The sequence below is a fragment of the Artibeus jamaicensis genome, unplaced genomic scaffold (genome assembly GCF_021234435.1).
Source record: "Artibeus jamaicensis isolate MK-2021 breed Jamaican fruit bat unplaced genomic scaffold, CSHL_Jam_final scaffold_474, whole genome shotgun sequence".
Lineage (NCBI taxonomy): Eukaryota > Metazoa > Chordata > Mammalia > Chiroptera > Phyllostomidae > Artibeus > Artibeus jamaicensis.
In genome coordinates, this window is record NW_026522046.1 from 44065407 (window position 1) to 44092849 (window position 27443).

The following is a 27443-nucleotide window of genomic DNA, read 5'->3' on the forward strand; positions in this document are numbered from 1 at the left end:
AAAAGTGGACCCTAGTACATTGTTGGTGGGATTGCAGACTGGTGCAGCCACTGTGGAAAACAGTAGGGAATTTCCTCAAAAAACTAAAAATGGAACTGCCTTTTGACCCGGCAATTCTACTGCTGGGATTATACCCTAAGAACCCTGAAACACCAATCCAAAAGAACCTGTGTACCCTAATGTTCATAGCAGCACAATTTACAATCACCAAGTGCTGGGAGCAACCTAGGTGCCCATCAGTAAATGAGTGGATCAAAAAACTATGGTACATTTACATGATGGAATTCTATGCGGCAGAAAGAAAGACGGAGCTCCTACCCTTCTTGACAGCATGGATGGAACTGGAGAGCATTATGTTAAGTGAAATAAGCCAGGCGGTGAAAGACAAATACCATATGACCTCACCTATGAGTGGAACCTAATCAACAAAACAAAGTAAGCGAAATATAACCAGAGACATTGAAATAAAGAACATTGACAGTAACCAGAGGGGAGGTGGGAAGAAGGGGAAGGGTCATCGAGGAACATGTATAAAGGACACATGGACAAAGCCAAAGGGGGGAAGGATGGAGGGTGGGAGGTGGGGGTAGTTGGGGTGGGGGGAAATGGAGGCAACTGTACTTGAACAATAATAAAAAAAGAAAATGTAATGTGAATAAATAATACTCCCCTAGAATATTCCTTTTATGACTACAGAAAGACAACACAACAAAAAAGTAATACAATTTAAATAAGCGGTCTGGTTTGTTATCTTTGCTTATTAACACCAATACTTATTTTCATTTACAAATGTGAGAAATAGGAGGAAAACTGGCTCCTAGATGAATAAATTTATCCTCATCCTACCTTATCACAGAAGAATTAAACGTCAGCCTAGAGAAAGCGTAAGGCCTATTCATTAGTGCATGGAGCTGTTATACAATAATACAAGCTCTTAGATGGGACATGCTCTAGTGCAGTGAAGTACAAACAGAAATCAGCTTATTAATTACATGAATTTCCATTTCACTGTAGGGTCTCACATTATTTTCAGCAAAGGGAGAAATGTTTTTGAAGTCATCTACATCAACCGTTTGGAACAGAATCATCTTAATTCTCTTCAAACGGCCTGTTTTTGTTATTAGGGTGGTGGCCAAAAAAGAGCCGTTTTCCAGAATCCCTGAGATCCACACAACCTCTGCCACCATAGAAAACATTCTTAAATAACACGAACAGGCTTAGCTGGAAAACAACCAGCAGACTGGGGAGGAGGAAGAATTGATGGGCATGCCCGGCTGAATTGCCATAATCGTCCTTGAGTCAGAAAATCATCCTTAAAAAGCAAGGAAATGAGCGATTCCAACAGCACCGAAGCAACGTTTGCAGCAAGAATAATACAAGAAATAAATAGCACATCCATTTAAAAGGGGAAGGATGTCAACAAAACCTTTCAAGAAAGAAAAATATCTGTAATAAACCAAGGTGGAGCAGGTGAGCAGGAAAGCACTGTTGAAGCTCCTGCTGGATGAGTCATCGGGGCTGGACCCTGGGGGACAGATACTGTGGCATCAGAAGGCAAAGTTACAGGCCCAGGCTCAGCCCATCGCAGCTACGGCTGCCAATCCATCGAGAAAGAGCAGCGGCCACTCACTCCCTTCAGCACAGAAACATGCCAAGGACACTGGGTTGTGGATTTATTTATCCTCACTACGCTCCCCACACATGTGGATGACAGTGTTACATTTGGACGAGGTTTCAAAGACAGTGCACGCAGCGGTGTGTGCAACAGAAAACAGGACGTCACAAGACAACCAGCGGTGTTTGAACACACGGACCCGATCATCAGTGAAACAAAACTCACCCAACCCAAGCAGACCGGAAGGTTCTGCTGAGGATTTGGATGTGGTGACAGGTGGATGGAGGGCAGGCACGTTCAAGGAGACACCAAACCCCCCAAAAATCGATGCTCTTGGGACAAGATCTCTGCTATTAATCTTTATTTGTGTGCTTGTTCTCTGGAAAGCATTTTACTTTGAAAGCTAATTCTGAGGCAAGCAGCATAAGGCACATACAAAGAAATACTTGTCCTAGCGCAAAGAGAAGTTCTATATTTGGAAATCTTTTTTTTTCCCCCAGGGTATTAGCCAGAAGGTCTTTTCATGCAGAGCAAAAGAGAAAAGAAAAAGTTAGGCAAAGGCCAAAAAGGTGAGGCCCGTGAAGGCACGCGTGTGTTGCCCTGATGTTGAATTTCATGGTGATGTAACATGTAGACAGGTCCACAGACACGGAACCGAGCCAGGGCACGTCCTCCGTGAGCCCTGGGGGGACCGAGAGGTAGGCTCGCCTCAGGCCAAGGCGTGAGTTGAGTGTGGTTTGTGGGGAGACCGTTGAAATGCTGCTTCACGACGTGGGCTTTCTGAAAGAAAGGCAGAGCATTAGGGAGACAGCCGTTAAAGGCAGAAAAAGGATGTTTAGCACAATCCTCACTGTTTATCATGCAAGAAAAAGGATGGCTTTTCATTCCATAAGCCCCTCCTCCTCATTTGTTCCAGGTGCACAAAAGGAAATGAAGTGTTTCTCACGGGAAACCAGACTGGGTTTCCATCTTGCTCTGTATGAGCACAAGGCAAACGCCCTAAGGAAGGCCATGTCTTTGGTGTTGAGGGGGTCCCCACTGTGTTTTCACGGAGCAGGAGCGGAGAGGCTCAGATGACAGTCTCGTCCCCGGGGAGCCCCCCTGGGAGCGGGATTTCAGACTCCTGCTCCCTGGTATCTCTCCAGGGGCATCACCTGAGCGAGGGCATCACCTGAGCATCAGTGTCAAACAGAGGAAATGGGGATGTGTTCTTGGCTCCATTCCCTGCCACGCTCTGCCTAAACACCACCAATGTGAGCTACTACACGAGGCGGGCTTGTCTTTGGAAGCTGAACTGTTTGCCGATCATCAGGTTACATGGCCAGGCTGCGTTTCCCAGACGGACCTGACTCTCCCCAGGAGTCAGGGGGCGGTGTAGGGAGCCGTCTGATTCGCTCCTTCCCCACCAGGCATTCTGACCCCACAACAGGCTTCTGTGGATGGGATTCCGAACCAGAAGCCACCAGAGAAACTGGCACAAGGCACTGGCCACAGCTGCCATCACCTTTTTTTTAAGTGACCCTGCAAAGCCATCTGGCCGCACACAGGGTTATCTCAGCTGTGCCATTCCACATTCAATATGGTTTTATGATTGCCGCATTAGATCGCATGACTCCTAAAGAACTTCACAGTCAGAGTGAATAGAAGTGAATTTACACAGAACATATTAAGTCTTTTACTGTGGGTTTTTTTCTTTTTGGTATCAGGATAAAAATCAGCTTATTTTCCTTTCCCACCATTCTTCAGATAAACTTCTGAAAACTAACTTTGCCGCTGTTCTTTTTTTCAAATATGGCTCCCAACCTATTCCTCAGAAATGGGATCAGAGACACCAGTAAGACTGACGCCAGACTTCTCAATAGTGACAATGGAAAATAAATTAAGTAAATACAATAAAAGGGGTCATGCCCCAAAACTACAGCATTAGGCCTCAAAGTAGAAATGTATGTGCCCAGCACAGGGAGGAGACCAGCTGGGAAAACGCCCAGTGATGGGCTAGCTCGGCCGCGCAGTTTACATACATGAGCGGTGAAATGTTCCCGGTCCCATTAACAACCTGTGACGGCTACTCTCACCAGCCCTAAATCTCCTCAAAATGTTTGAAGCTCCAAGATTGTGTATTAGCTTTTCACGTCTAGGCATACGTATGTTATGAGGGGAGGTCCGTGCTATTCAAACTGGGCTTTGGTACAGAGAGCGGAGTTACTTGTGAGCAGACATTGCACAAAGCACCAGGATTTCTCTCCTCTTCTCCAAGCGACACCCCCTCCCTGCACCGAAAGGGCCCTGAGCTTCACCACAGACCGTATGAGACCTGTGGGGTGGACAGGGGCTTGCTCCCGCACTTTCGCCTGCCTCCCGGTGCCCCTGACTCGCGCGGACCAGGAACCTGTCGTTATGTGCATTTTGGTGGAGGCAGGACATAGCCAGGAAGGAGACTTCTTTAAATCTCTAATTTTAATTTAAATGTTAAAAAGAATTCTTTTTATGTTTTTATTTTATTGATTATGCCATTACAGTTGTTCTATCCCCCCTTCATTCCCCTCCACCCTGCACCCCCACCCCCACCATTCCCCCCTTTAGTTTATGACCACATTTCTCAAGTTCTTTAGATTCTATATTTCCCATACTATTCTTGCCCCCCCATCAATTTTCTACCTACCATCTATGCTACTTATTCTCTGTACCTTATCCCCCCTTCTCCTCCTCCCACTCCCCTGTTGCTAACCCTCCATGAGATCTTCATTTCTATGGTTCTGCTCCTGATCTAGCTGTTCTCTTAGTTTGCTTTTGTTTTAGGTGTAGTTCTTAATAACTGTGAGTTTGCTGTCCTTTCACTGTTCATATTTTTTATCTTATTTTTCTTATATAAGTCCCTTTAACATTTCATATAATAAGGGCTTGGTGATAATGAACTTCTTGAATTTGGTCTTATCTGAGAAGCACTTTATCTGTCCTTCCATTCTAAATGAAAGTTTTGCTGGATAGAGCAATCTTCCTTGTAGGTCTTTGGACTTCATGACTTGGAATACTTCTTTTCAGCCCCTTCTTGCCTGTACAATCTCTTTCAAGAAATCCGCTGACAGTCTGATGGGAACTCCTTTGTAGGTAACTGTCCCCTTATCTCTTGCTGCTTCAGGAGTCTCTCCTTCATTTTAATCTTGGCTAATGTAATGATGATGTGCCTTGGTGTGTTTCTTCTTGGGTCCAACTTCTTTGGGACTCTCAGAGCTTCCTGGATTTCCTGGAAGTCTATTTCCTTTGCCAGATTGGGGAAATTCTCCTTTATTATTTGTTCAAATAAGTTTTCCACTGGTGGCTGTTCCTTTCGCCCTTCTGGTACCCCTATAATTCGGATGTTGGAACATTTAAAGATGTCCTGGATGTTCCTAAGTCTCTTCTCATTTTTTTGAATTCTTGTTTCTTCATATTTTCCTGTTTGGCCATTTTTTTCTTCCTTCTGGTTCACTCCCTTGATTTGAGTCCCAGTTTCCTTTTCATCACTATTGGTTTCCTGTGCAATTCCCTTCATTTCAATTAGTTTAACCTTCACGTGTTCCTCTAATATGTGACTAAAATCAACCAGTTCTGTGAGCATCCTGATCACCAGTGTTTTGAACTGTGCATCTGAAAGTTTTGCTATTTCTTTGTCGCTTAGAGTTATGGGCTCTGGGGCTTTGAGATCTTCTTGAGCCATTTTTGGTCTGTTTGCACCCATTAAGTATGAGGAGCAGAGCCTTAGATGTTCACCAGGGTAGGGCCACCCAGGTCGCTGGTTTGTGACGCTGTATGTGGGGGCGGGTCAGAGCGAGGAAATAGCAGCCCCCTCTGCTGCCTCTCGCCACTGGGGCCTGCTCAGTCCCATTTCACTGCCCATTCCCTCACTGGTCTATCTGAGCACGAATGCGCGACCACAGTCAACCCGCAGCCCTGCGCCCTCTCTGGGTCCACCAGTGGCTCACTGGGTCGCTCACTGGGTCGTTCACTAGGTCCACCTGTTGCAACACCATGCCTGGGATCCACACACCTGAATCTGTCTGACCAAGTTTTCCTGTGCAACCCCGCTCTGCCAGCTGCTGGCTTTGCCTCTCTTACCAGTCAGGCTGAAGAATTCGTTGCAACCAGACTTCCGAAAAGTTCAATTTTCTGTGTTCTGGCTGTGTTTTCTGTTGCTATATTTTGTTTTCTGTTGCTAGAGACAACAATATTTTGTTGTCTCTAAACATGGTTGTGTGAGAAAGCACAGCATCTCCACCTATGCCTCCATCTTGGCGGAAGTCCTTAAAAAGAATTCTTATAGCACCACAGCAAACTACTGCCTCAAATTTGGGGTCAAATAATTACCATACGTTTACATAAGTATTTGCTATATGACTTGCAAAGTCAGATATTTTTATAGCACTTAGTGATCTTCAGGTGTGTTCTCACATTCTCTCCTCTCTGCGCGGCCCACGCTGCTTGAGCATTTCCCCCAGGTTCCTACATCCACTACCAGTAGATACTGTCATTACCTTATGAATATATTTAGGGGGCACTTACCAAACCTAAGGATTATAGATATTTTTCATCCTCAGTAGAAGTTTAAAACTACAAGGCAGCAAATGCACTTCCCAAACCTCCCCGAAGTGACATCACTATGTTCCACAGTGTTTCTGCATGAGTGTCCTGGTTAATACTTAACGAGCGGGTATGTCATACGAAGCTCTTATCACTAAACATCTAGCTGCAGTATCTGTCGTTCATGAATGGCAGCCAGCTCTGTGGTTTTTTGAAGTTACAATTTGTCACACCACTATGAACATCGATTGTCACTCCCCTATAAATATGGAAGGACACGGATCGGCAGAGGGTGTCTGTGTACTAGAAGGCTGATAACACAACTCGGCCTGTGCCTTCCCATAACCAAGGTCACGTGGAGAAAGAGGAGAGAATTACGTACACAGCAGACTCTTCCTCAGAGGCACACTCCTTCCTAGAATCCATAGGCTGCCACGCCCCAGTGCCCAAGCCCTGGGTCTGACAGAGTCAGCTGGCTCTATGGCTCCAGAAAGGGGCAGCCCCAAGTCTCAGGAAGACAGACAGACTTGAACTAGAAGCCACTTCCATGACCACTGAAATGCAGTATAGAGATCATGCAGTAATAAACAAGTTTTTAACCCCGGAATTAGGTGACTACCTGAAACAGTTGAAGAAATAAAGCATGGGAAGGCCTAGGACTCTTCTTCTCCTCCTTCTTCTCCTGGTTCTTCTCCCTTTTCAGCTTCCTCTTCCTCTGCTTCGCCTTCTGCCCCCTCCTTGGTTACTTCTCCTGTCTGTTTGTAACAAAAATCACTTTATCATGGGGGAGAGTAAGGGTCAACAGATACAGTGAGGAATGAAGTGATAAGTCCCAAATGAGAGTTGAGGGCCTCCCACACACCCCACCCAACACGCACACCACACCAACACACACCACAAACTCTACAATAAACATGCCAGCTAGCCCACTGTCTAAATTACATGTTACAGAGGATAAATTTTATACCTTTAAATTTTATCCTTAATAATTTCAACACTGTTTTCTAATTTTTTAAATGTTTTAATTGGACTTTTAAGTCTGATACCCCTCTTAAATTTTAATACTTTCATATTCTTAATTCTTGACCTTTTGTCCTGATTCTCTTACATTTTAGTTCTTATTATTCTTTTATTCATTTAAGACATTTCCTTCTTAAATGCATTACTCTGTTGAATGTATATGTTCATGTTTCTAATTTTTTTTTAAGATTTTACTTTTAGAGATGGTGGAGGGACAAAGAGAGGGAGAGAAACATCAATGTGTGGTTGCCTCTTGAGTACTCCCTACTGGTTACCTGGCTGGCAACCCAGGCATGTGCCCTGACCAGGAATTGAACCAGCAACCTTTTGGTTCACAGGCTGGTGATCGAGCCACTGAGCCACACCAGCCAGGGCAAAAAAAATATCTTACTTATTTTTAGAGAGAGGGGAAGGGAGGGAGAAAGAGAGGGAGAGAAACATCCATCAGTTGCCTCCCAGCTGAAGACCTGGCCCTGCAACCCAGGCATGTGCCCTGACTCGGAATCAAGCTGGTGACCCTCTGGTTCACAGGCCCACACTCAGTCAACTGAGCCACACCAGCCAGGGCTAACTTTAATTCTTTTTTGTCCTTGGCCATGGAAGGAAGCCTACAACCCGAACAAGGAATTAGAGACTCCTGCATGTCCATGTGATCTCCCATCCCTTCTCCCTATGTGGAAGCCTCTGGAGCTCAACCCTTTCAGACACCCGGAAGGCCTGCCAGCCTGGGAGGGTCTTAGTCACCAGCTGAGAGAGGCAGGCTTCTTGAGGTTCAAAATCACCAGGTGATTCTAACGCCTGCCCATGGGTGAGAATCACTGTCCTATAACCATAGTTGGGAAGGCAGGTTAAAAAATTCTTCCCAGGTCACTAATGTTCTCCCTGGATAGATCCCTGCCAGAAATTCTGGGACCATATGGTTCCCTGAGGTCACACAGCTTCCAGACACTTAATGATGAGCTACATGTTTAAAATTCACAGTGTCTAAGGTACCTGCCTCTGCTGCTGTCCTGACATCTGGTAAAATCAGGAAGACCTGAAATGGCCTAACTATTGGTCCCCTCCCACTTGCTCTGGCAGATGAGGTCTCCTAGCCAAGCAGCCCTCCCCATCAGGGACCAGGCATGGTATCTACATCCCCCCGGAAATGTACAAACAGGCCAAGCACATCCTCCATGAGAACCAGAGACACTCCATCCTCTCAATACAACAGAGCCCCGCTCTGACCCCCTGATTGTTCACACCAATCCAAGTGCAACCCCTGTGTGGCCCCGCACTGCACAGCATCCTCCGCCCGTGACTCATAAACCACTGTCCAGCTCATCTGTCTGTGTCAGGCACATCAGCCACCCCCACAACCACAGGAAAGGACAGCGAGGTAAACAGGAGGCGGTCATAATAGCAGCACGGGGCACCGTGCAAGCTGTATGAACTGCACTGTTCAAAGTGGGGAGGGGAGGAAGGATGGAGAAGAAATCTCCGCCTAATGACCAGGCCCAGCCCAGCCTGGCTTCACTGGCAACACCTTCACTACCAGAGGCTCAGAAAAAGGCCTAGTGCCAAGCCCTGGTTCCCAGCCACCTTCCTTGGATACATTTATCTCAAACTCATTATATTTCCCTTCTCAGCAGAGAAAGGAGGATTTTTCTGGAAGCGTGGGTTGCATCAGCCTCTTTATATGGTAAAGAACAAAGAGAACGTGGCTAAAGCTACAGTTCCTACAAAAGCCTGTGCTTTTTATAAGTACAGCTATTAAATCTGCTTCTGCACCTCCTCCACCGCTCTCTCCCTCTTCCTCCTTAAGTCCATAAATCGAATTAAAGAAAAAATATCAACTGGCACGAGTTTGAAGTTGAATCTAAATATTAAGCAAACTACAATAAAATATATGTTCAGCAAAATGAAAGAAAATGATGTATAAAACATACAAATAGCAAAGGTATGAGAACTACGTGATACGTACTTATTTCATGCATTACAGATTCAAACCCTTGGAATACTAGGAGATTAAGGCACCTTGCTGTCAGTCATACACCTGAGAAAATAGAACTAATTATTAATACTGCTTAATTATATGTTTAATTCTATCTTTATGTCCAAAGCATATGGCAGCTCTATAGAGCTACCTAGTAAATTTCTGTAGCTTACCACATATGTAAGCAATTAGAAAACTGGAACAAAACTATATCTTTTCTGCCTTCGTGTCCTTATAAGTGTGCCTTCACGACAGCTTGGAACCAATGAATAAAAGCAGATCAAACACTCCTCCTCCATCAGGCAAAAAGGATGCCATTTCTGAACCACGTTCAGCTCACACACTGATTTCCGGTCAAGGACAGACGCAAGGCGAGGGAGGCGGAGGCCATCACAGGCCCAGACAGGCGCCCTCTCGGTCAGCCCACTGGGATTTCTTTTTTTTTTTTTTAACAAAGTGAGGGAAGGGGTGGCAGTGATGTTTATTTTTATTTTTCGATTATAGTTGACAGTCAATAGTATTTTTATTAGTGTCAGGTGTATGGTGTAGTGATTAGACATTTATATAATTTACAAAGGAACCCCTGATAAGTCTAGTACCCACTGGGCATCACGAATAGCTATCACAGTATTACTGACTATATTCTCTGTGGAATTTCTATTGTTTTTCTCAGATCAAAGGAATAGAACCAAGATGTACCTGCTAAAAATGCAAGAAAGTAAGAGCCTTCCCATCCGTTCCCCAAACGGCCCTCTGCTCCACCTCCCTGGGGCCAGAAAACTATGGTTGCTTTCAGTGAGGGAAGTGGTCCGGAAAAATTCCCCAGCCTCACTGCTCAGCAGTGCGCTCACGGCGTCTGGGACTGAGGAAGCAAAAGCAGCCGCAGCCATGAGCATCCTCTCACCCGCTTCCTTCTTTGTACAGAGAAGGACAGATTTAAATAATTTGCCAGTGGTCACAGAGCAAGCAAGCAAGCAACACAGCTGAAACTTACTTCAAGGCTCCTGGTTCCTAAATCAGAGCCCTTCGTACCCCACCTGCTGCCTCTCAAGATCAGTCACAGAACAGGCAAAACCGTGGAATGCAAGTCGCAGAGGACCCACCACTCTGTTGCGACCCCTGGCCCAGCCTTTTGTTCTTGGCCAGTTCCAAGAACAATACTCTCAGGTTTCTGAAGACTGGCATGGAAAATGCAAAACCCGAAAGCCCCAATCCAGCTGGCCAAGGCTGAGTCAGCCCAGAACAGGGCTGCCCCCGTGTTAAACGCCACCTGCGTGCAGGTTTCACTACTAAAAGAAGGTCCAGGTAAAGAGAGCCCTGCACTCATGGCAAAATCCGGAGGATGGTTCTCAGTGATGCGCTGACTTAACCTCTTTGGTTTTTTTTAATTCATTTTTAGAGAGAGGGAAAGGGAGGGAGAAAAAGCGGGAGAGAAACATCAATGTGAGGTTGCCTCTCACACGCCCCTACTGGGGGGCCTGGCCCGCAATCCAGGCATGTGCCCTGACTGGCAATTGAACCAGCAACCTTTCGGTTCACAGGCTGGTGCTCAATCCTCAGAGCCACTACAGCCAGGGCATGACTCAGCCTCTTTAATATTGCCCAATTCTGCCCATGCCTTGGCCCTCCTATCCTGTGTTACTTTGCCTCCAGTCTTCCCTATCTTCAACCTGTTCTCCACATAGTAGCCAGACATACTGTTCTAAAAGACAGCAGACATTGCCATTACAACAAAGAACAAAACTTCCGACTTTTTCAAGATGTACCCGTCACTCTCAGAATGGCTGGAAGGCTACCACCATCGGGCCCCCCGTTACCCATCTAGGCTCAACCGTCGCCCTCTTTGTCTCAGCCACACGGCCAACACGCCATATTCTCATGTTAGCCACACCTTCCAGGATGCTGCCTTAAATGACATTTTCAAGGAAGACATTCCTGGCCCTGAAGGCTGAGTTAGGAGTCCCCTCCCCCATTGCTCCCATAATCATCATCTCTTATCTGTCTCCCTGACTAGTCTGAGTACTCCTTGAGGCGTGATGTGTATCTCACTCATTTGGGGTATTTTTCCTTCTTATTGGATGGATTGGGGTGACACTGGTTAACAAAATTACACGGTTTCAGGTGTTAAAATCCCACACATCTGGGATCTGCGGGACCCAGCCACTGTCTGCAACCAAGGGGTGAGCTCAGACCGAGTGTTACTGGGGTAAGGCAGCATGGAAAGTCAGCTATGAACTCTTTCAATCTCGAAGAACATTAATTGTCTTCTTATCCACATCACATCAAATGAAAATTCACAACATGCAACACAGAATTACCAACTCTGTGAGTTTTACATGTTTTCTAAATCCAATTATTTGCACTAACAGTACTCAGCTGAAACAAGTGAACTAAGAAGAGACACACTATCAAAAATGGGTCATCCTCAGAGCTGGCCCAGAGCGCAGGCGGGGGTCTCAAGGCTGGCTAGCAGCCATTATCACAGGACAGGGACTGTGGGGTTTTCATCAATACCTGAACCGACCTTAATTTCCTGAAGGAGACATTAAACAGAGAAAGCAATTGCTCGGAGAATTTTCAGAAATGCCCGGGGCCGAGCAGGCTCTGAAGAACCTTCCATCTGACCGGCAGCAGCTCCATCAGAGCCCGCGTTCCGGAGGCAGGGACCGCATGTCATGACCCAGGCCCAGGCCCTGGAACTGCGCCTGGCAGGAGGCAGCGCCCCATCTGTCAACACAAGGTTGGATGTGTGCACTCAGGTAGCCTCTGCTGTCTCAAATCCCTCTCAGGAGGAGGTGGGATCGATGGAGTAAACACTTAAATGTCCACCCTTAGCTCACAGAGCTGTAAAACACCAGAATTAGGCAGATCCTTACCAACATACAATGCCCGGATTGACTTTTATGGTTGGCAGATAATGATGTTGCCAAAAAGGGCTAAAGGTATTATGCTTGGCAGATAATTATAGTGACAAAAAGGGGTTTTTTAAAAATAATTATAATCAACCTGGCTGGTATAGCTCAGTGGATTGAGTGCAGGCTGCAAACCAAAGTGTCATCAGTTCGATTCCTAGTCAGGGCACATGCCTGGGTTGCAGGTCAGGTCCCCAGTAGGGGACACATGAAAGGCAACCACACACCGATGTTTCTCTCCCTCTCTTTGTCCTTCCCTTCCCCTCTCTCTATAAATAAATTAATAAAATCTTAAAAATAAATAAATGAATAAAAATAATTGTAATCTCATGGTCAAACTTTTGCAGAATCTCAAAACAGGGTATAACCATTCCCTTAACAAAGCTACGACTTTAAATCCTTTCACTGTGTTGCTCTTCGGAGGAAGCCAGTCGGGGGAGCCTCAGCAGTGGGCACTTGGCCAGGGAAGCAGGCTGCCAAGGCGGTGTGAGGCCAGCAGTAAGGACAGGTGTCAGCTGTGGTGAGGGCCAGGCCAGGCCGGTTAGGACAGGTGGCAGGGGTGGAAGGAAGCCGAGAGCTGGCCAGCAGTCACCTGGGCAGGGCAGCTGGCTCAGAGCGGTGGCAAGGCCTGAGTTCTCCCCATCGGCAGGCACCATGGGAGCCAGACATGGGAGCTGCCCAAGGACCTCCACCAGCGTCTGCCTCCTGCAGAAGCCACTTTCCTCCCGACCGGTTTTGGAGGAAGCTAAGTGGGGCAACTTACAAACCACAATCAGGCCAAGGTCTTAAAACACTTTGGAGAGACTTGAGCTGGCAGAGAACACAACTTAAAATCAATGCAAACCAAACACAAACACGAACCAGCCTCAATATTTCCAGGGTTTTGTAACGTCCTCACGATGGCCCAGTCTACAGTCCCTCTGAGAGAGTGCCCCGGAGTTGAGGAGACCTGTCACTTTCCTCCTTCCCTCCTCAGGCTGCCCCTTAGCCCCTCATCACTCCCTGGGTCCTCACAGAGCGCCCTCCCGCCCACCAGCAGGTTTGCAGCTACAGACCACATCTCCCTCAGCATCCGGCAAGGGTCTCTGCAGCGTACCGTCCCGCCTTCCAAACGCTGCCCCAACCTGTCAGCGGGCAGTGGCACACACCCTGCCCCTTGTGTTGACGAACCCTGGGGACTTGGACAGGAAGTCAGGGGAGGTCCACGTCATTAAAGGTTTGTCTCCATTTCCGGTCTTTTCCACTGATAGAGCATTCTCAGGCGAATATCTCTCCCCATCCAAAGGGCGTCATTTGAGTGTGTCCATGTGCACGGAGTGGGCACACGCGGTGGCTGAGCTGAGACAGACGAGCCCGTGCCTCGGACACTGACCGGGCGGGTGCGTCGCTCAGCCTGATGCTGCCAGCTCCCGTGGGAGTTGGCACCATTGTGCCCTTGAAAATGGGTCTTAACAGACAAACGACAGGTTTAAAAAGTGGTGAATGCTGTACAAGGTCTGTGGTCTACTTAACAGAGACGCAGCAATGACACATTCCTGGCTCCGATGTCACACTGCAGCCAGGTACCATACAATGTCACCCATGGGGGATGCCGGGGGCAGGGCACACAGACCTGTGCTATGTCCCTGTGAGTCCATAATTATTTTAGAATAAAAGGTTAAATGCATTTGTATTCCTTTTCACAAATAGTGTGGCTGAATACCACGCTACAGTTTTCTGTTTTGTTCTCCCTACTACACAAAACTGCAGGGCCAGAGTCGAGTTGCTGCTGTCCCTCCCACGCTGCAGTAAGATAGCCACACATTTGTCCTCATTCTCAGCCCCCAGGGGAGAAGTTACAGGCCTTGCTGTTCAAAACCCTGGGCTAATTGAGGTGATGAAGCTACATGGTTCCTGAAATAAAGAGCTCAGAGCTTAGGGCTTAGAGTAGGGAAATGGGACATCCCAAGAGAAGACAAAGGGAACGGGGGAGGTGGCTTTCCAGGAGTGGTACACACAGAAGCACAGCCAGGGACCCCTGGGGCACCCGGGTGGCCCTGGGCTCTCTACACGGTACCAGTGCTCAACAGCTACGACAGGCAGCCAGAAAGGCACACCACAACGTGACCACCATGGACAAAGTAGCAGAGCCCTCTCCCCTTCCAGTCACTGCCCAAGATGCAGGATGACCCTGAGACCCCGGGGAGCAGAGGGTCCCCGAAACACTTCCCCCTAGTGAACTTCCTGACAACCTGGAGGGGGAGGCCCAGCCGATGTAATGACATCAAGAGAAATAGTGGAAACTGCCACTCCTCACACACAAGGCTTGGGAACCAGATCCAGGCCCACGGAGCTCCATCCTTCCTGGGGCCCACGGAGTGCTGGGTGGAGCAGGAAGCCGGGGGCGCAGCCATGTACCCACAATGGGCCAGGAGGAGGAAAAAACAAGAATCCGTGAAATCTCCTAAGGCTTCAACACAGCCCGGGATTTTACCTAAAAGACGTGAATTTTTCTGGGTTGTACTGTCTAGAAGAACCTACCAGGATGTGTCTAGTACTTTGAAAATCAATGTTCAACAGGTAAAACACTGAGATCTAACTGGCCTTTCTGTTGATTACAAATGCACCTGTCTGAGCCTGGGGGCCCTGTGGGGAAGGTGTGACAACAAACAGCCAGATGGCCGTCCTGGCCTCACGTGTGGGGACAGAGGCCAGGCCACAGGAACAGACAGCAGGTTCTGAGAGCACAAAATGCAGCTTCCAAACACCAGATGGCTTTTGTCTCCATTTTATATTTCAATGAATTTCCCTCTCTACTCAATCCCAAAGCGAAGCATGTTATGATGTCACTTTTAATCTGTTTATTGACAAAGTATGGGGTTGTTTCTGTTATTTAACTGAATTAAAGTCAGTCAAAGAGCATGAATCACTTATCAAATGAGAAAAAAGCCAGCATCTGTCTTTTTTGGCATAGTATTAAAAAGTTAAAAAGTGAGTTTGATAAGGTAATGTTAAGAGCATCTTCATCTAAAATTTAAAAACTGTCTTTTCCTTTGTCGCTTTCTTCATCTCAGCCCACGCAAAGTAACAAAAATGATTTTTTAAGTTCCATGTATCAGAAGTCACAAGGCTACAATTCACTTTGGGCTCAGAGAGAACCCACACACTGGGTGGCTTATCACGCCCCTGAACCAGCCTGGCCCAGGGCTGAGAGGCAGGTCTGAGCACACAAATGCCGCCTTCCTCTTGGCCTCATGGGAGAAAGGGACCAGGTGTAACATTCTTATCTTTGTCTCTCTGTCTTAAAAGAAGCAAACTGAATCTTGACATATATACATCAGTAATACTCTAAATGCATGAGGCAATTCATGCCAAGTTCAGATTATAAGAACAGATTTTTAAATTATAAGATAATAAAACTGTCCCTATATTTCATTTAGTTTTATTATTTCTGAATGATACAGGCTGCCATGAAACCCCATTTAACTTCTAGGTCAAAATTAAAGATTTCATCTTTCTTCAAAATAAAAAAATAACTTCAAAGGGCCTTAAATTATGCATATTTTGAAACAGCACTCTTCAAATCCTAGGAGTTTACTGCCTTAGGCCCTCCCGGATTTAAATTCCTTAAGACAAAGGTGGACTGATGCCCACGCCCCAAACCCCCACTTTCACAGCATGGTTGCCGGTCTCAATGCCCTTCCCAGTCGCAGCCCATGTGCTGGGAACAGGGGTCCACCCACCCACATGGCTGTGGAATCGATAACTAGGTAAAAGAGCAAACCATCAGGGTTCAGTAAACAGTCTTTGCTGTGGCTACACAGATGCAGGAGCCAGCAAAACTCTGACTAGGGAGGCTCAGCCCAATGCCCACAACCCCACCTGTTCAGACTCCCTCCGTTCCTGGGTCCCCCCTTACCTGCCTTCCCAGCCACATTCTTAGAATTCTTGGATTAAGCAGTCTATCTGGTCTCCCATTATCTAGCTTGGTGCTTCTAGAACCAGTCTTCTCCCCCTCCTCACGTTCCCCCACCCTTTGTGCTGTGGCTCCTGAATTGGAACCCCCCTCAATTGGAACAGGCCGCGGATTCTCTGAGAGCTACGATTCCCTGATTGGATTTTAACTGATATCAGTTCCCCTCCCCAGGGGCCTCTGTTCTAATCTCAGCTCCCACTGGCTTCCCACACAACAGCCTGCGCCGTGTGTCCCCAACAGGCAGTGCTCTTGGTGGATGTGTGCTGGGAGCCTGTCCTTACTCATTACCAAGGAGTAAGGTCCCTTGTTCTATAAAGAATGAAAATTCAACCTAACCCTAACAGCACAATGACAAGCCATTAAAGTCTTGTCTGACGGCCCCCCCAGGCCTGGGTTCGGGCCCATCCTCGGGCTTCCTTTGAGCCCTGTACCCACCTCCAGCCCAGCAGTTAACACATCAGATGAAAATGACCCACTTGCTCCCTGGCTAAACCCCTGGCCCCCTCCTTCCATCCTCATGCTGTGCCCAGGAAGATCCCTGGCAGCCGGGAAAAGCTCCGTAAATGCTTGATGAACAGAACTGAGCCCCGTGAAATCAAGGTGAGAACAGCCAGCACTCACGTTCTTCTCCTGGGACTCGGCGAGGTTGTCCTCATCCTCCTTGTCCTCTTTTTGTGCATCATTTTCACCACTTTCTTCAGCCGTCTCCGTTCCCTGGTCATAAAGGAAACCCCCTGAGTCACTCAGATGTTTATCTGAGATAAACATCCCAGGAAATGGCAGGCCACAAGTGCCGTGGTGTCCTCACCACAATGCGCACCGTATAAACAAAGCAATCTTAGGCCTCCTGTTCATTAGGTCACTTAGCTGCTAGAGACACTATCTTCAACCTTTGTCATCTCCTGGCACACATAAACCAATTAATAAAATTCTGTGGCACACCAAAAAATATATTATACTTCTTGCCAATCTGACTTTAAAAATTAGGTACGATTTTGATTTACTCACACCAGATGGCTATAGTTGTATTGGCTGTTGTCATTTTTGTATGTGACAGTCTAAGGGAAAAGCGGTCAGTGTCCCTGACCAAATAGTCAGGTATAGCCTGTTTTAAAAACCCTTGTGTCCCCTAGTGTGTCCCCACACACCGAGTGACAGTTGCTGTACTAGGGTATAAGGTCACCACCCATCAAAACCACGGATTGGAGCTCTTGGTGAAATTCAACAGATCTGATCCATGAGCACCGTAGAGTGATAAAGTGTCCAGTGAGGAGTTTCAATTTACCTATTTAAGGCTTATGAAGAGGATGCTAAAGGATTCGATATTTAGGCAAGGTTTGTTTTCTGTTATTCCTGTGGGAGGGAGGCTTTATAATTTTAGAGATTTAAAAAGGTTAGATAGGTGATAGATAGATAGATAGACAGACAGACAGATAGCTAGCGGATGGATGGACTGATGGATGGAAGGAAAGAAAAGAGGAAAGATCAATGGATGGGTGGGTGGGTGGATGGATAATAACACAGAATGACAGATAGTAGATAAGGTGCACAGACAGACACAGATATAGAAGGATTAGGACCAAGTTGACACTCTGAGGAAACTGGTCTGCAGAAAGGTAGTTCAAGGTACCAACGCTTACCTCCGCGGTACTCAGGGCCTCTCCCACGACATCGCCATTGGGAAGGGAAGGCTCTTCCTCAGTCGGCTTTGTCTCCTGCGTCGTATAAAATGAAAATATTTCAGAGTATTTTTGAGGATAATAGCTTGCATTTTAACATCATTTAACTCTTCGAGTTTTTTTGCTTTTATCCTTCATTTTCTCTGCACAACACCGTGACCTCAGTATAGAGGACGGTCACCACCACTTACTCCAGAGACCAGAAGGTAAAGGCAGAAAACATCAATTACAAGTCAGAGTAAGGGCTGGGTCTATACCTCCTGCTTTGTGCTCTTTTGATTAACACAGCTATATATTGGGATTAGGGTGTGAAACAATCTTTTGCTTATTATTTGATGTATCAGTTTGTAGTATCAGTTTTATTGTCACTTGAATATGGAGTTACTTTAAATGGTGTATATTTGCTTCTCAAATTTTTATGATGTTTCCCTCTCGGATTGTAAGTTTACATATGGGATAAGCATGCAGTCTGCTAAAACATCCCTTCTTGAAATTTAAGAAGGTTTTCTGTGACCAAGTGTATGACAGCTTTGGAAACTATTTAATAAGTAAAAAAGGGAAATACATTCTATTAATTCTATCTATTATTATTCTTGTGTGTATGTATATGTTTAGTAGAACATCTCTACTAAATTAAGTTTGTTCATTATATTTGTGTACATGTTTAAAATAGCTCCTGATACCATTTTCTATTACATAATACCCCTTTTCCCCGGTTAATGCCTTTGGCTTTGAATTCCTCTTTATCTGATGCTATTAATTCTACTCCAGCTTCCTTTTTGTTTCTATTGTAGGTCTGTTGTAGTCTCATTCTTTTCTTTCCATTTCTATTTGGATGACTGTTTTATTGCCCTTATGAATGACATGTGGCTCAATCCTTGTTAAAACCCAACCTCACTGACAACACCAACTGCAGAACAGCTGCAAAGTCCCCTCTAGGACCCAGCCTCCAACACATGGTGACTCTGAACTTGGGACAAGACATTTTTAAATGAAAATTAAAAAAAAAATTTAAAGGGCAAAACAAGAGGAGAATGGACCAGCACAAGAAGATTCTAGAAGGACTTGGATGGGTGACCATAAAAGAGGAGGATGATTTGCACACCCAAGTTCACATTGTTTCCAACAGCCAAGAGGTGGAACAATCCAAAGGCAATCAAAGAACGAATGGAAAAGCAAAGTATGGTGTATCCATACGATGGAAAGCATCTAATTTGAGGGCCAGAGAGAAACCAGATATTTTTTAAATGCAGAAAGCTTCAGATAAGTACGGAATAGCAACACAAGGTTTGGCGTGCATGTAATCAGAAGGCCTGAAGAAGAAAAGACGAATCTCCCATCCATACACCGTCCCCTGATAATACATATGTTCATGGGCGCCCTTTTTCACATGTCCCCTTCCACACGCCTGGATTTTTCCAAGATAGTTTAAAATTCTTGATTTCATTATTATTACAATAATAACAGTGAAAGTGGTTCTCAACATTAGTAACATTTTGAATTCACCAGGGAGCTCTCCACCCCCACCCCAGAGTTTAAGGCTTCATTGACCTGGAGGTAGCCCTTCCATTTTATAACCCTAACAGCTACGCAGGGGATGTACACCCAGGGTGGAGGCTGGCTGCCAGTATCTACCCTTCTCCCTCTTCCTCCTGGGGAAGGCAGCTCCCTGGGGCCTGCCCACCCAGCTCACACTCGCTGCTCCGTCCAGGTGGCAGGCACCATTGCTGCCCACTGCCCACTGCTGGGATGGAAGGGCAGTATGGAGGGGAGGGAGAGGGCTCCACCTGCCAGGATGCTCCAAACCAGTGCCCAGAGCTGGCACCCGCAGCTGGAATACAGCTCCGGCAGGGAGTGGAGGGCCCGGAGAGCCACACCTTGGTTTCCTTCTTCAAACCAACCGTTTTTGCTTTTCATTTTTCAAGGGTTCTTTCCTAGTTTCTGGTCCTCGGGCAGCACCCTGTCTGGTTTTCCTGCACAGTCATGAGAAAAGGAGCTGCAGGGGAAGGAATCAGCATCATCTCCAACCAGAAGGCTCACCAGGATCTCTCTAATTATTCGTTCTTTCCGGAACTCCTGTTAGTCACACACCAGGTCTCCTGTGTTGGAGACCTGATTCTTGATTCTTGACTTTCCCTCGTGATTCCTCTTTCTCTGTGTTTTGGTTCGTGTTTGAGGTATTTCCACTGCTGATCTTCTTGAACAGGAGTGTGGTGGTGTCTGTGTTCCTTGCTGTTCATCTTGCAGTTGTTAATGAGGAAATTCCAGAGCATGCTTCCGCTCCAAGGTCATGTCTCTTACGGACCGCTCCCACGCTTCTCCAAGTCTCCCTCTGCTTCCCCCCTTCAGGCTCCCTCATTTGCAGGCATCTGAACTGTCTGTTCTTCCTCCAGCAAGTGACTGGGACATGCTGCCCTTGTTTAAAAAGTTTTGCCACCGCTCAAAAGTGCTTTCAAGGGGAGCCCACTAATCAGTTCAGAAAATGACTATCAGAACTTTTAATCACACGTCATTTGGGGCCAAAAATTGTATTATCCAGACATACTATCAGTGTGTTAGTCACCAGCCTTGGATGCATCCTCAGAATCCATCTTCTGCTAAAAGATGCCTCCAGGTCTCTAACAAGATCTGAAATATCTCTTTAAAAAAATGATTTTATTTATTTACTTTTAGAGAGAGGGGAAGGGAGAAAGATAGAGGGGGAAAGAAACATCAATGTGTGGTTGCCTCTGGCGTGCCTCCTACTGGGGACATGGCCTGTAACCCAGGCATGTGCCCTGACTGGGAATAGAATCAGCGACCCTTTGGTTTGCAGGCTGGGACTCAACCCACTGAGCCACACCACCCAGGGCCTGAAACTTCTTTGTGGCAATGTCAATATTGCTGCTGTGATGTCAGGACTTCCTGAGGGGGCTCCCGCAAGGACAGCACTCACCAGGACACACAAGTGCTGACACTGAATAGTCAACCCCAACAGCATTCGGTAAATGTCACGCTCTAACGTTGTCATGACTGGACTTATCTTTACTGACTCGGGGGGATCTCTCTAAAGATGTAACTGGGTAGTTTCCACTGGTATCTTAGCAACATTGCCCTAAAATAACGCATGAAAAACATTGACCCTAGTGCTTCACGGCCTGGCATTTGACAATAACATGTTATCAACCATAACCTCAGTTACTTGCTTTAAATGTTTGTGACTTTACTTCTTTCATTTCAATCTAGACATAAATGACATGTAACCAAAGGTTTCAATACTCGTTTTCTGGTATGATTAGGGGGCTCTCATGGAAAGCAATTCTGAGTAATGGCAGAATGAGTTCAATAAGTGAAGCACGTTTTAGGACAGTAGTTTTCAGCTGGCGATGCCCGTCACCTACACATACAGTTTTATTAATTTATAGGTGTTGGGACCTACTCCAGACCTGCTGCATCTCGTTACTTGATAGTCTTGATGTATCCCTACCACATACGGTACAAATATGCTTAGTATTCACGGTATATTGCATGGTACATATGCTTGATATATTTGCAGGATAGACAGTGTCTAGATAATTATGTTATAGCAATATCTTTCCTGTATTCGCCCATTCTTACCAATAAAGTATAATGTTTGCTGTCTTCTTCAAAAATAGCCTTTGTGATTATGTTTGTAGATCTTTTATCTAAAACTTTCTTGGACTAACTTTTTATTTTGTTTGCACACCACAGAAACTACCGAATTTTCTCGTCAGGTGGCCTTATTCTTGTTATATTCGCATCAAGCCTTTCATGGCTGAAAATGATCAGTAATGAACTAACCACAATCATCTCAGGTCTCTGGTCAGCCAGGGATATTTGTCTTAGCTAGTTTTACTTTGAGGCTTCCCTATAAGCTTTTGCAATCCTACGTCCGGATTTCCAGAACTGTGGTCAAGGGGCAGATGGCTTTGTGAGACTCCTAACCCCAGATCCAGTGGAACAAGAATCACGTTCACAGGACTAAAGGAGTCGATGAGGGGGGATGGTAGCTTTTGTTTGCAGTATTGCTGACGTCACCTTAATGTTCTATATTCTGGATACATAAGGAAGCCCTCTGGCCTTCCTCTTAAGCTTCTTATAAAGCATAACAATGTAGTAGACTCCACATTTGTAAGTTGAAAGGAAATGTTTGTAAATGATATTCTCTCTGCCTGACCCCTCCAGACTTTAAAAATTCGTACTAAATTCTTTTATTCTTTATGGCAGTAGAGTTATTTGCCTTGGCTCAGTGAGAATCCGTATTCCCTATTACTAGGGCAAAATTATACAACCAAGGCCTCCACTGGAGCATGGGATTACAAATGATGCTCATTTAATCAGATGTGACCAGATGCTTGTAAAGAACAATGGTAGACTTGATAGAGTCAAAGCATACTTAGAAAGCCCACCTGGGAAAACTAGCCTGGCACTTGGTCTGGCACAACCTGCCTGAGACAAGAAAAACTTTCTAAAAGCAATAATGCTCCTTATGGTACTTACTATCATTTTTATAAGGGTACATTTCTACAGAATTGTCAAGAGTGTCTATTTTTAGCCTTGGCGAGATTAATTTCCTTGCTGACTTCTCCACAATGTTGTTTACTACAAAAAGACACTGTGACAAATAATATCATCTCCATAAATCAAGTGCCTGTCTTCCCAAAGGATAGTTGAAGGACTTTGCCATGTGCACACATAAACACCTACAAACCCAAGCAATGCTGACACCACCAAAGGTCTTAGCAAAGCCCCATCAGCAAGTCTCATCAAATCCTCCTCCAAAACAGACCCTAAAAATCATCCGTTTCTGTAGAGTCCTATCCCCACCACCCTAGTCTGAGCCATAACATCTCATCTGAATGACTGTTACAGCTTGACCTCTCCAATCCATTCATCCCACAGTAGCCAAAATGAGTTTTAAAGAAGGAAGTAAGGTTCCTTTACCCCTCTGCTCAAAACACTTACCAGTCTTCATTGCCCCTAAGATAGGGTCCAGGGCACTGCCCGCCTGCCGCTGCCGACTTCTGGGGGGCCCTCCCCCAGCTCCAGCATGTGGGCCCCATGGCAGGCCCTAGATCTCTCCAAGCTCCCTCCTGCCTCAGAGCCTTTCCACTTAGCTCTTCCCTTTGCCTACAACACTCTTCCCTCCACCCACCAAGACACAAGTGTCCTGAGTGTCCCCACCAAGGAATGGACCTTAATATGAAGGCACCAGCCTTGAAATATAGTAACTCAACTAACGTGACCCAGTTAACACACTCCTATACCAAACAAAAAAAGATGAAACTGCATGGAATGTAATTTCCATGTAATTTCCAAGAGTGTAGAACAAGTACCCTTTAGTACTTGTTCTACACTCTTACTAAAGTGTACGTAATAGGCTACATTTAAGTTGGCCAAAGCCAGCAAGGTAGTCCATTAAAAAGGAAGGATTTTGCCTCTTATATTCCCTTAACCAACTGTGGAGTCTACGTGTTACTGTCTGGGGCAGGCGTTAGTGCCAGGCCTGTAGGTGTTAGCCTAAGCACTAGGACACCTCAATGTCATTACCCGAAGACTGCTGACACATGAAAGACACACGCCTCTGGGATAAGCCCACCTCTAACCTCTACAAGGTCGATTTGGGTTGTTTCTCCTACAGTGAGAATTAATTTGGGCTCGGTCATCTCATATCTCACTAGAAATGAAGCTGGGCACACGCAAGCAAACAAATAAATTAAGAAATAAATGAATCCAACAGGTGCTTGTCCTGTGTCTGCGGAGAGTCCTGTGCAGGGCTGGTGGCAGAGCTGAGGAATGCAGGGGTCACCACAACGAGGGAGGCTGGGTGAGCATTACTGGACGAATTTGTGACATTAACTCTATTGGCACAATTCTTTATTTAATAGGTGTAATTATACGTAATTAAAGATGAAACTGCACCAGGAGGGGAAAAAAAAACCTAATGAAACTCACCTTGTTCTTGAGTCTAGATCTTACTTTTTCCCTCTTTATCAAGCTAAAAAAGCAGAGCTTAATTTATTTTAAATAGAAGGAATCAAAGTAGGTGATATATCATTATAAAATTAACTAATAACATATATGAGAATTCATAACAAAATTTCATAAACACAACCTGGGAACTCATATTCTTACACTTTTAATTAGCATACCTCAGATTATTGAGTGCAATGATATTTCTTTTTTAAAGCTACTGTAAAACTTTCATGTATTTTTATTTCTGTATAATAAAGAATAATGAAGGAAAAATATGAAAAGCATAGTTTTGGAACACGTGTTAGTAAAAACTTTGCATTATCTCTATGCATAAGAGTTCATCAGAATAAGGAGTGTATTAAAATCATGTTAATTTAAATATCATCATTTATTAAACAGTCTTGAATGCTGATTTCTGTCTTCACGTATTACAGCCTACCTTTGAGCCTGGCGGGGGAGCCAAACCCAGGAACGAATAAATAATATTCTCTTCTTTTGCAGAGAAGAAAGAGTCAAAATCCTGGAACAAAGAAAAAGAATGTGTAAACCCACTGCCCACTTATGAGCCAGGACTCTCACCTAAGTTGATCTCTTTCTTATTAGTCATTAATTTAGGTTATGCAGATTTGCTCTGCCAAAGATGATTAATCCCCAAAGTTAAGAAATCTGTGAACTTTACATTTGTTTTTACACACTTTCAATATGCCTATTGCAGTGCAGTGAGAATTCGCTCACACACACGCACACTGTTCATGCTCAGAAATTGCTACCACTCAGATAGGTGTGCACAGTAAAAGGCTTCTCCAAAGGTTTCACAGCTTTAGCTGGTTTCCTAACCCACCCTAGGATTTGGGGCTGATCAGCAGAGACTAAAACAACACAGGCTTTCTCTGCTGTTGTTCTAGTAGCTTCCGAAGGCACAGACTCATCTCAGGCCCTTCCAATACCAGGAGCCACCAGATCACGGAGGGCTCGGAGCAGAGGTTGTCTGGGCAAAATGGAGGAAACTGGGATCTTAAACCCAGCAGTCCATGGAAAGCTGAAGCTGGGGAAGCTCCACCCCCACCCAGCTCAGGCCCCACCCCGGGGTCAGCTCTTCACCCGGGATCCAGACCTAAACCAACTCTGCAGTAGGGTAGTTGTCAACGACTCAGAAGAGTTCCTTTTTTTTTTTTTTTTTTTTCAGTAAAATACAAACGATCTTCCCCCAGACTACTTTATTACAGCCAATCTTAGTCATGAGGGCTGTGACGCAGCTTCAACAGCGTCACAGAAGGGTTCACGCAGAGACAGGAGCCTGGGCGGCCTCGCCTAAGCCAGACACCACTCGAACCAACTCAGCTGTGCTACTGCTGACCCTACCGTTCCATGTGTCGAGACACCTAAAACCACATACAGGCCACTTACATGGCGGCGTCTGAAAAGTGACTGAGAAGGGCTTAGACGACCCCCGAGATAACTGCCCATTCTCGGGTTCTAAAGTCCTTTGGGTTTTTAGATGTCCCTCCTGTTCAACAATTTGGTTTACTAAATAGAATCTGTAAACTGTGAAGAAGAAGTGATTTTACGGTGACAAGAACCACTAAATGCACACAATAAAACTGCCGTTGCAATCAGAATGTCCAGGACTGGTTTTAAACCACTTAGACAGACTTACACACATGTATTTATCCTGCATCCATAGTAAGACTGGACTTCTGCAGATCATTCTCGATAAACGTGAAAGCTACCCTGCCTCTCTGGGGTGCACGTGTGTCCACTGCCGGGTGGATCAGAAGTCCTTCCAACTAAAGGCATGTTGTGTTTGAACACACGTGTCCTCGGTTCTTCAGATAAGATAAGGAACCTAAACTAGTCCCAGGAACTACTGAATCATCACTTTGTTGTTTCTATCGTGTTGTAAAGCTCAGATAACAGCTTATTCACACTGGATCTACCATCCAGATGTTGGATGATAGAAACAGGTCATGCCCTGAAAGATGTCAGCTTCAAATGCTGCCTCCAAAGTCATTGGCTTTAACCAATTTCTGAGAAACATACATGCAAGAAGAATTTTCCAAGCAACCAACACTCACCCCACAATACTGTTCTTCATTGAAGATCTGGGGAGGCAAAGGAATCCCGTTCTGAGGTTTTTTCTCTCCGGGGACATTCTCTCTCATCCACCGCCTGTTGTCTTCATCCCCAGCTATGTCTAACTCCTTAAAGTCAATTTTATTAGCTTCCAAAAAGCCCACCACTTCTTGTTGTTTTTTCCTAATCTGGTCAAAAGAAGAGAAAGATAACAATTAGACTGGTTTTTTTAATGTTTTGCTTCTATTTACATAAATTAAATCTTTTATCCAACTATACTATATATATACAACAGAAATAATTTTTCAAAGTATTTAAACAAAAAAAGATAAAATCACACCTCTTTCTAAGGATAAGCAGAGTGATTACTTAAATTTTGAAGTTTTAAACGCATCAGTGTTTGAAACGCATCATGGTATAACTAATCCAGTAAAAAGAGACATGTTCTCATCACAGCTTTTGTGTGAGATCTTCAAACTCCTTTTCTCCCCTAAGTTTTAATGCCAAAAAACAAATAAGAATCAGTCAAGAAGAAAAACAATGATTGGGAGACGATGAAGAAGGAAAGAAAAAAATGGCAATTTACTATGAAACTCAAATACCAATACACCCACACGAATGCACTCAGTCGCAGTTCTGAAAACAGGAACATGAGTCAAACGGGACAAAAGGAGTTCAGCAACAGGGGAAACTGAAAGCCCACGTGGCGGTCATTGCCAGGGGAAGGACAGAGAATGGGCAGGGGAAGCTGGGGGACATTTCTCCTGGTGGCCACAAGAGTAGCGCAGTGAAACAGCTCTCCTCTCCCGGACAGTTCTCCCTTCCCGCTCACACAGGCTCTGAAGGCCACACCTTTGCTCAGCCTGGGGCCAACGTGTGTGCCTGTTCCACCAACTGCCACTTCTTACGAAGGTGGCCATCTTCAGAGCTGAGAAGCCCTTTCCAGAAAAAAATGACAATTTTCTCTCAGTCAAAGAACTCTCTCCCAGAAATGCGTGATGCCCTCTTTTTTTTAAATTTTTTTATTGATTATGCTGTTACAGTTGTTCTATTCCCCCCTTCATTCCCCTCCACCCTACCCCCCCATCCCCACCATTACCCCTCTTTAGTTTATGACCATGTCTCAATTCCTTTAGATTCTATATTTCCCATGCTATTCTTGCCCCCCCATCTATTTTCTATCTACTGTCTATGCTACTTATTTTCTGTACCTTCTCCCCCCCTTCTCCTCCTCCCACTCCCCTGTTGCTAACCCTCCTTGAGATCTTCATTTCTATGTTTCCACTCCTGATCTAGCTGTCCTTTTAGTTTGCTTTTGTTTTAGGTGTGGTTGTTAATAACTGTGAGTTTGTTGTCCTTTCACTGTTCATGTTTCTTTAACTTCTTTTTCTTAGATAAGTCCCTTTAACATTTCATATAATAAGGGCTTGGTGATGATGAACTCCTTGAATTTGATCTTATCTGAGAAGCACCTTATCTGTCCTTCCATTCTAAATGAAAGTTTTGCTGGATAGAGCAATCTTCCTTGTAGGTCTTTGGATTTCATGACTTGGAATACCTCTTTCCAGCCCCTTCTTGCCTGTAAGAAATCTGCTGACAGTCTGATGGGGACTCCTTTGTAGGTGACTATCCCCTTAGCTCTTGCTGCTTCTAGGATTCTCTCCTTCATTTTAATTTTGGC

General features: G+C 45.4%; 1 protein-coding gene across 1 annotated transcript in view; it reads right to left on the reverse strand.

Moving 5' to 3' along the window:
- Positions 1–1961: 1961 nt before the first annotated feature.
- Positions 1962–27443, reverse strand: part of SH3BGR (SH3 domain binding glutamate rich protein) — a 31631-nt gene continuing 6149 nt past the window's right edge. The window contains exons 2-7 of the mRNA XM_053657842.1: positions 25765–25950; positions 24129–24209; positions 17675–17749; positions 16656–16748; positions 6792–6927; positions 1962–2395 (exon numbers count right to left, since the gene is read on the reverse strand). Of these exons, the coding sequence (XP_053513817.1) occupies positions 6826–6927; positions 16656–16748; positions 17675–17749; positions 24129–24209; positions 25765–25950 (537 nt within the window). The 3' untranslated portion in view covers positions 1962–2395; positions 6792–6825. The remainder of the gene's footprint in view (positions 2396–6791; positions 6928–16655; positions 16749–17674; positions 17750–24128; positions 24210–25764; positions 25951–27443) is intronic.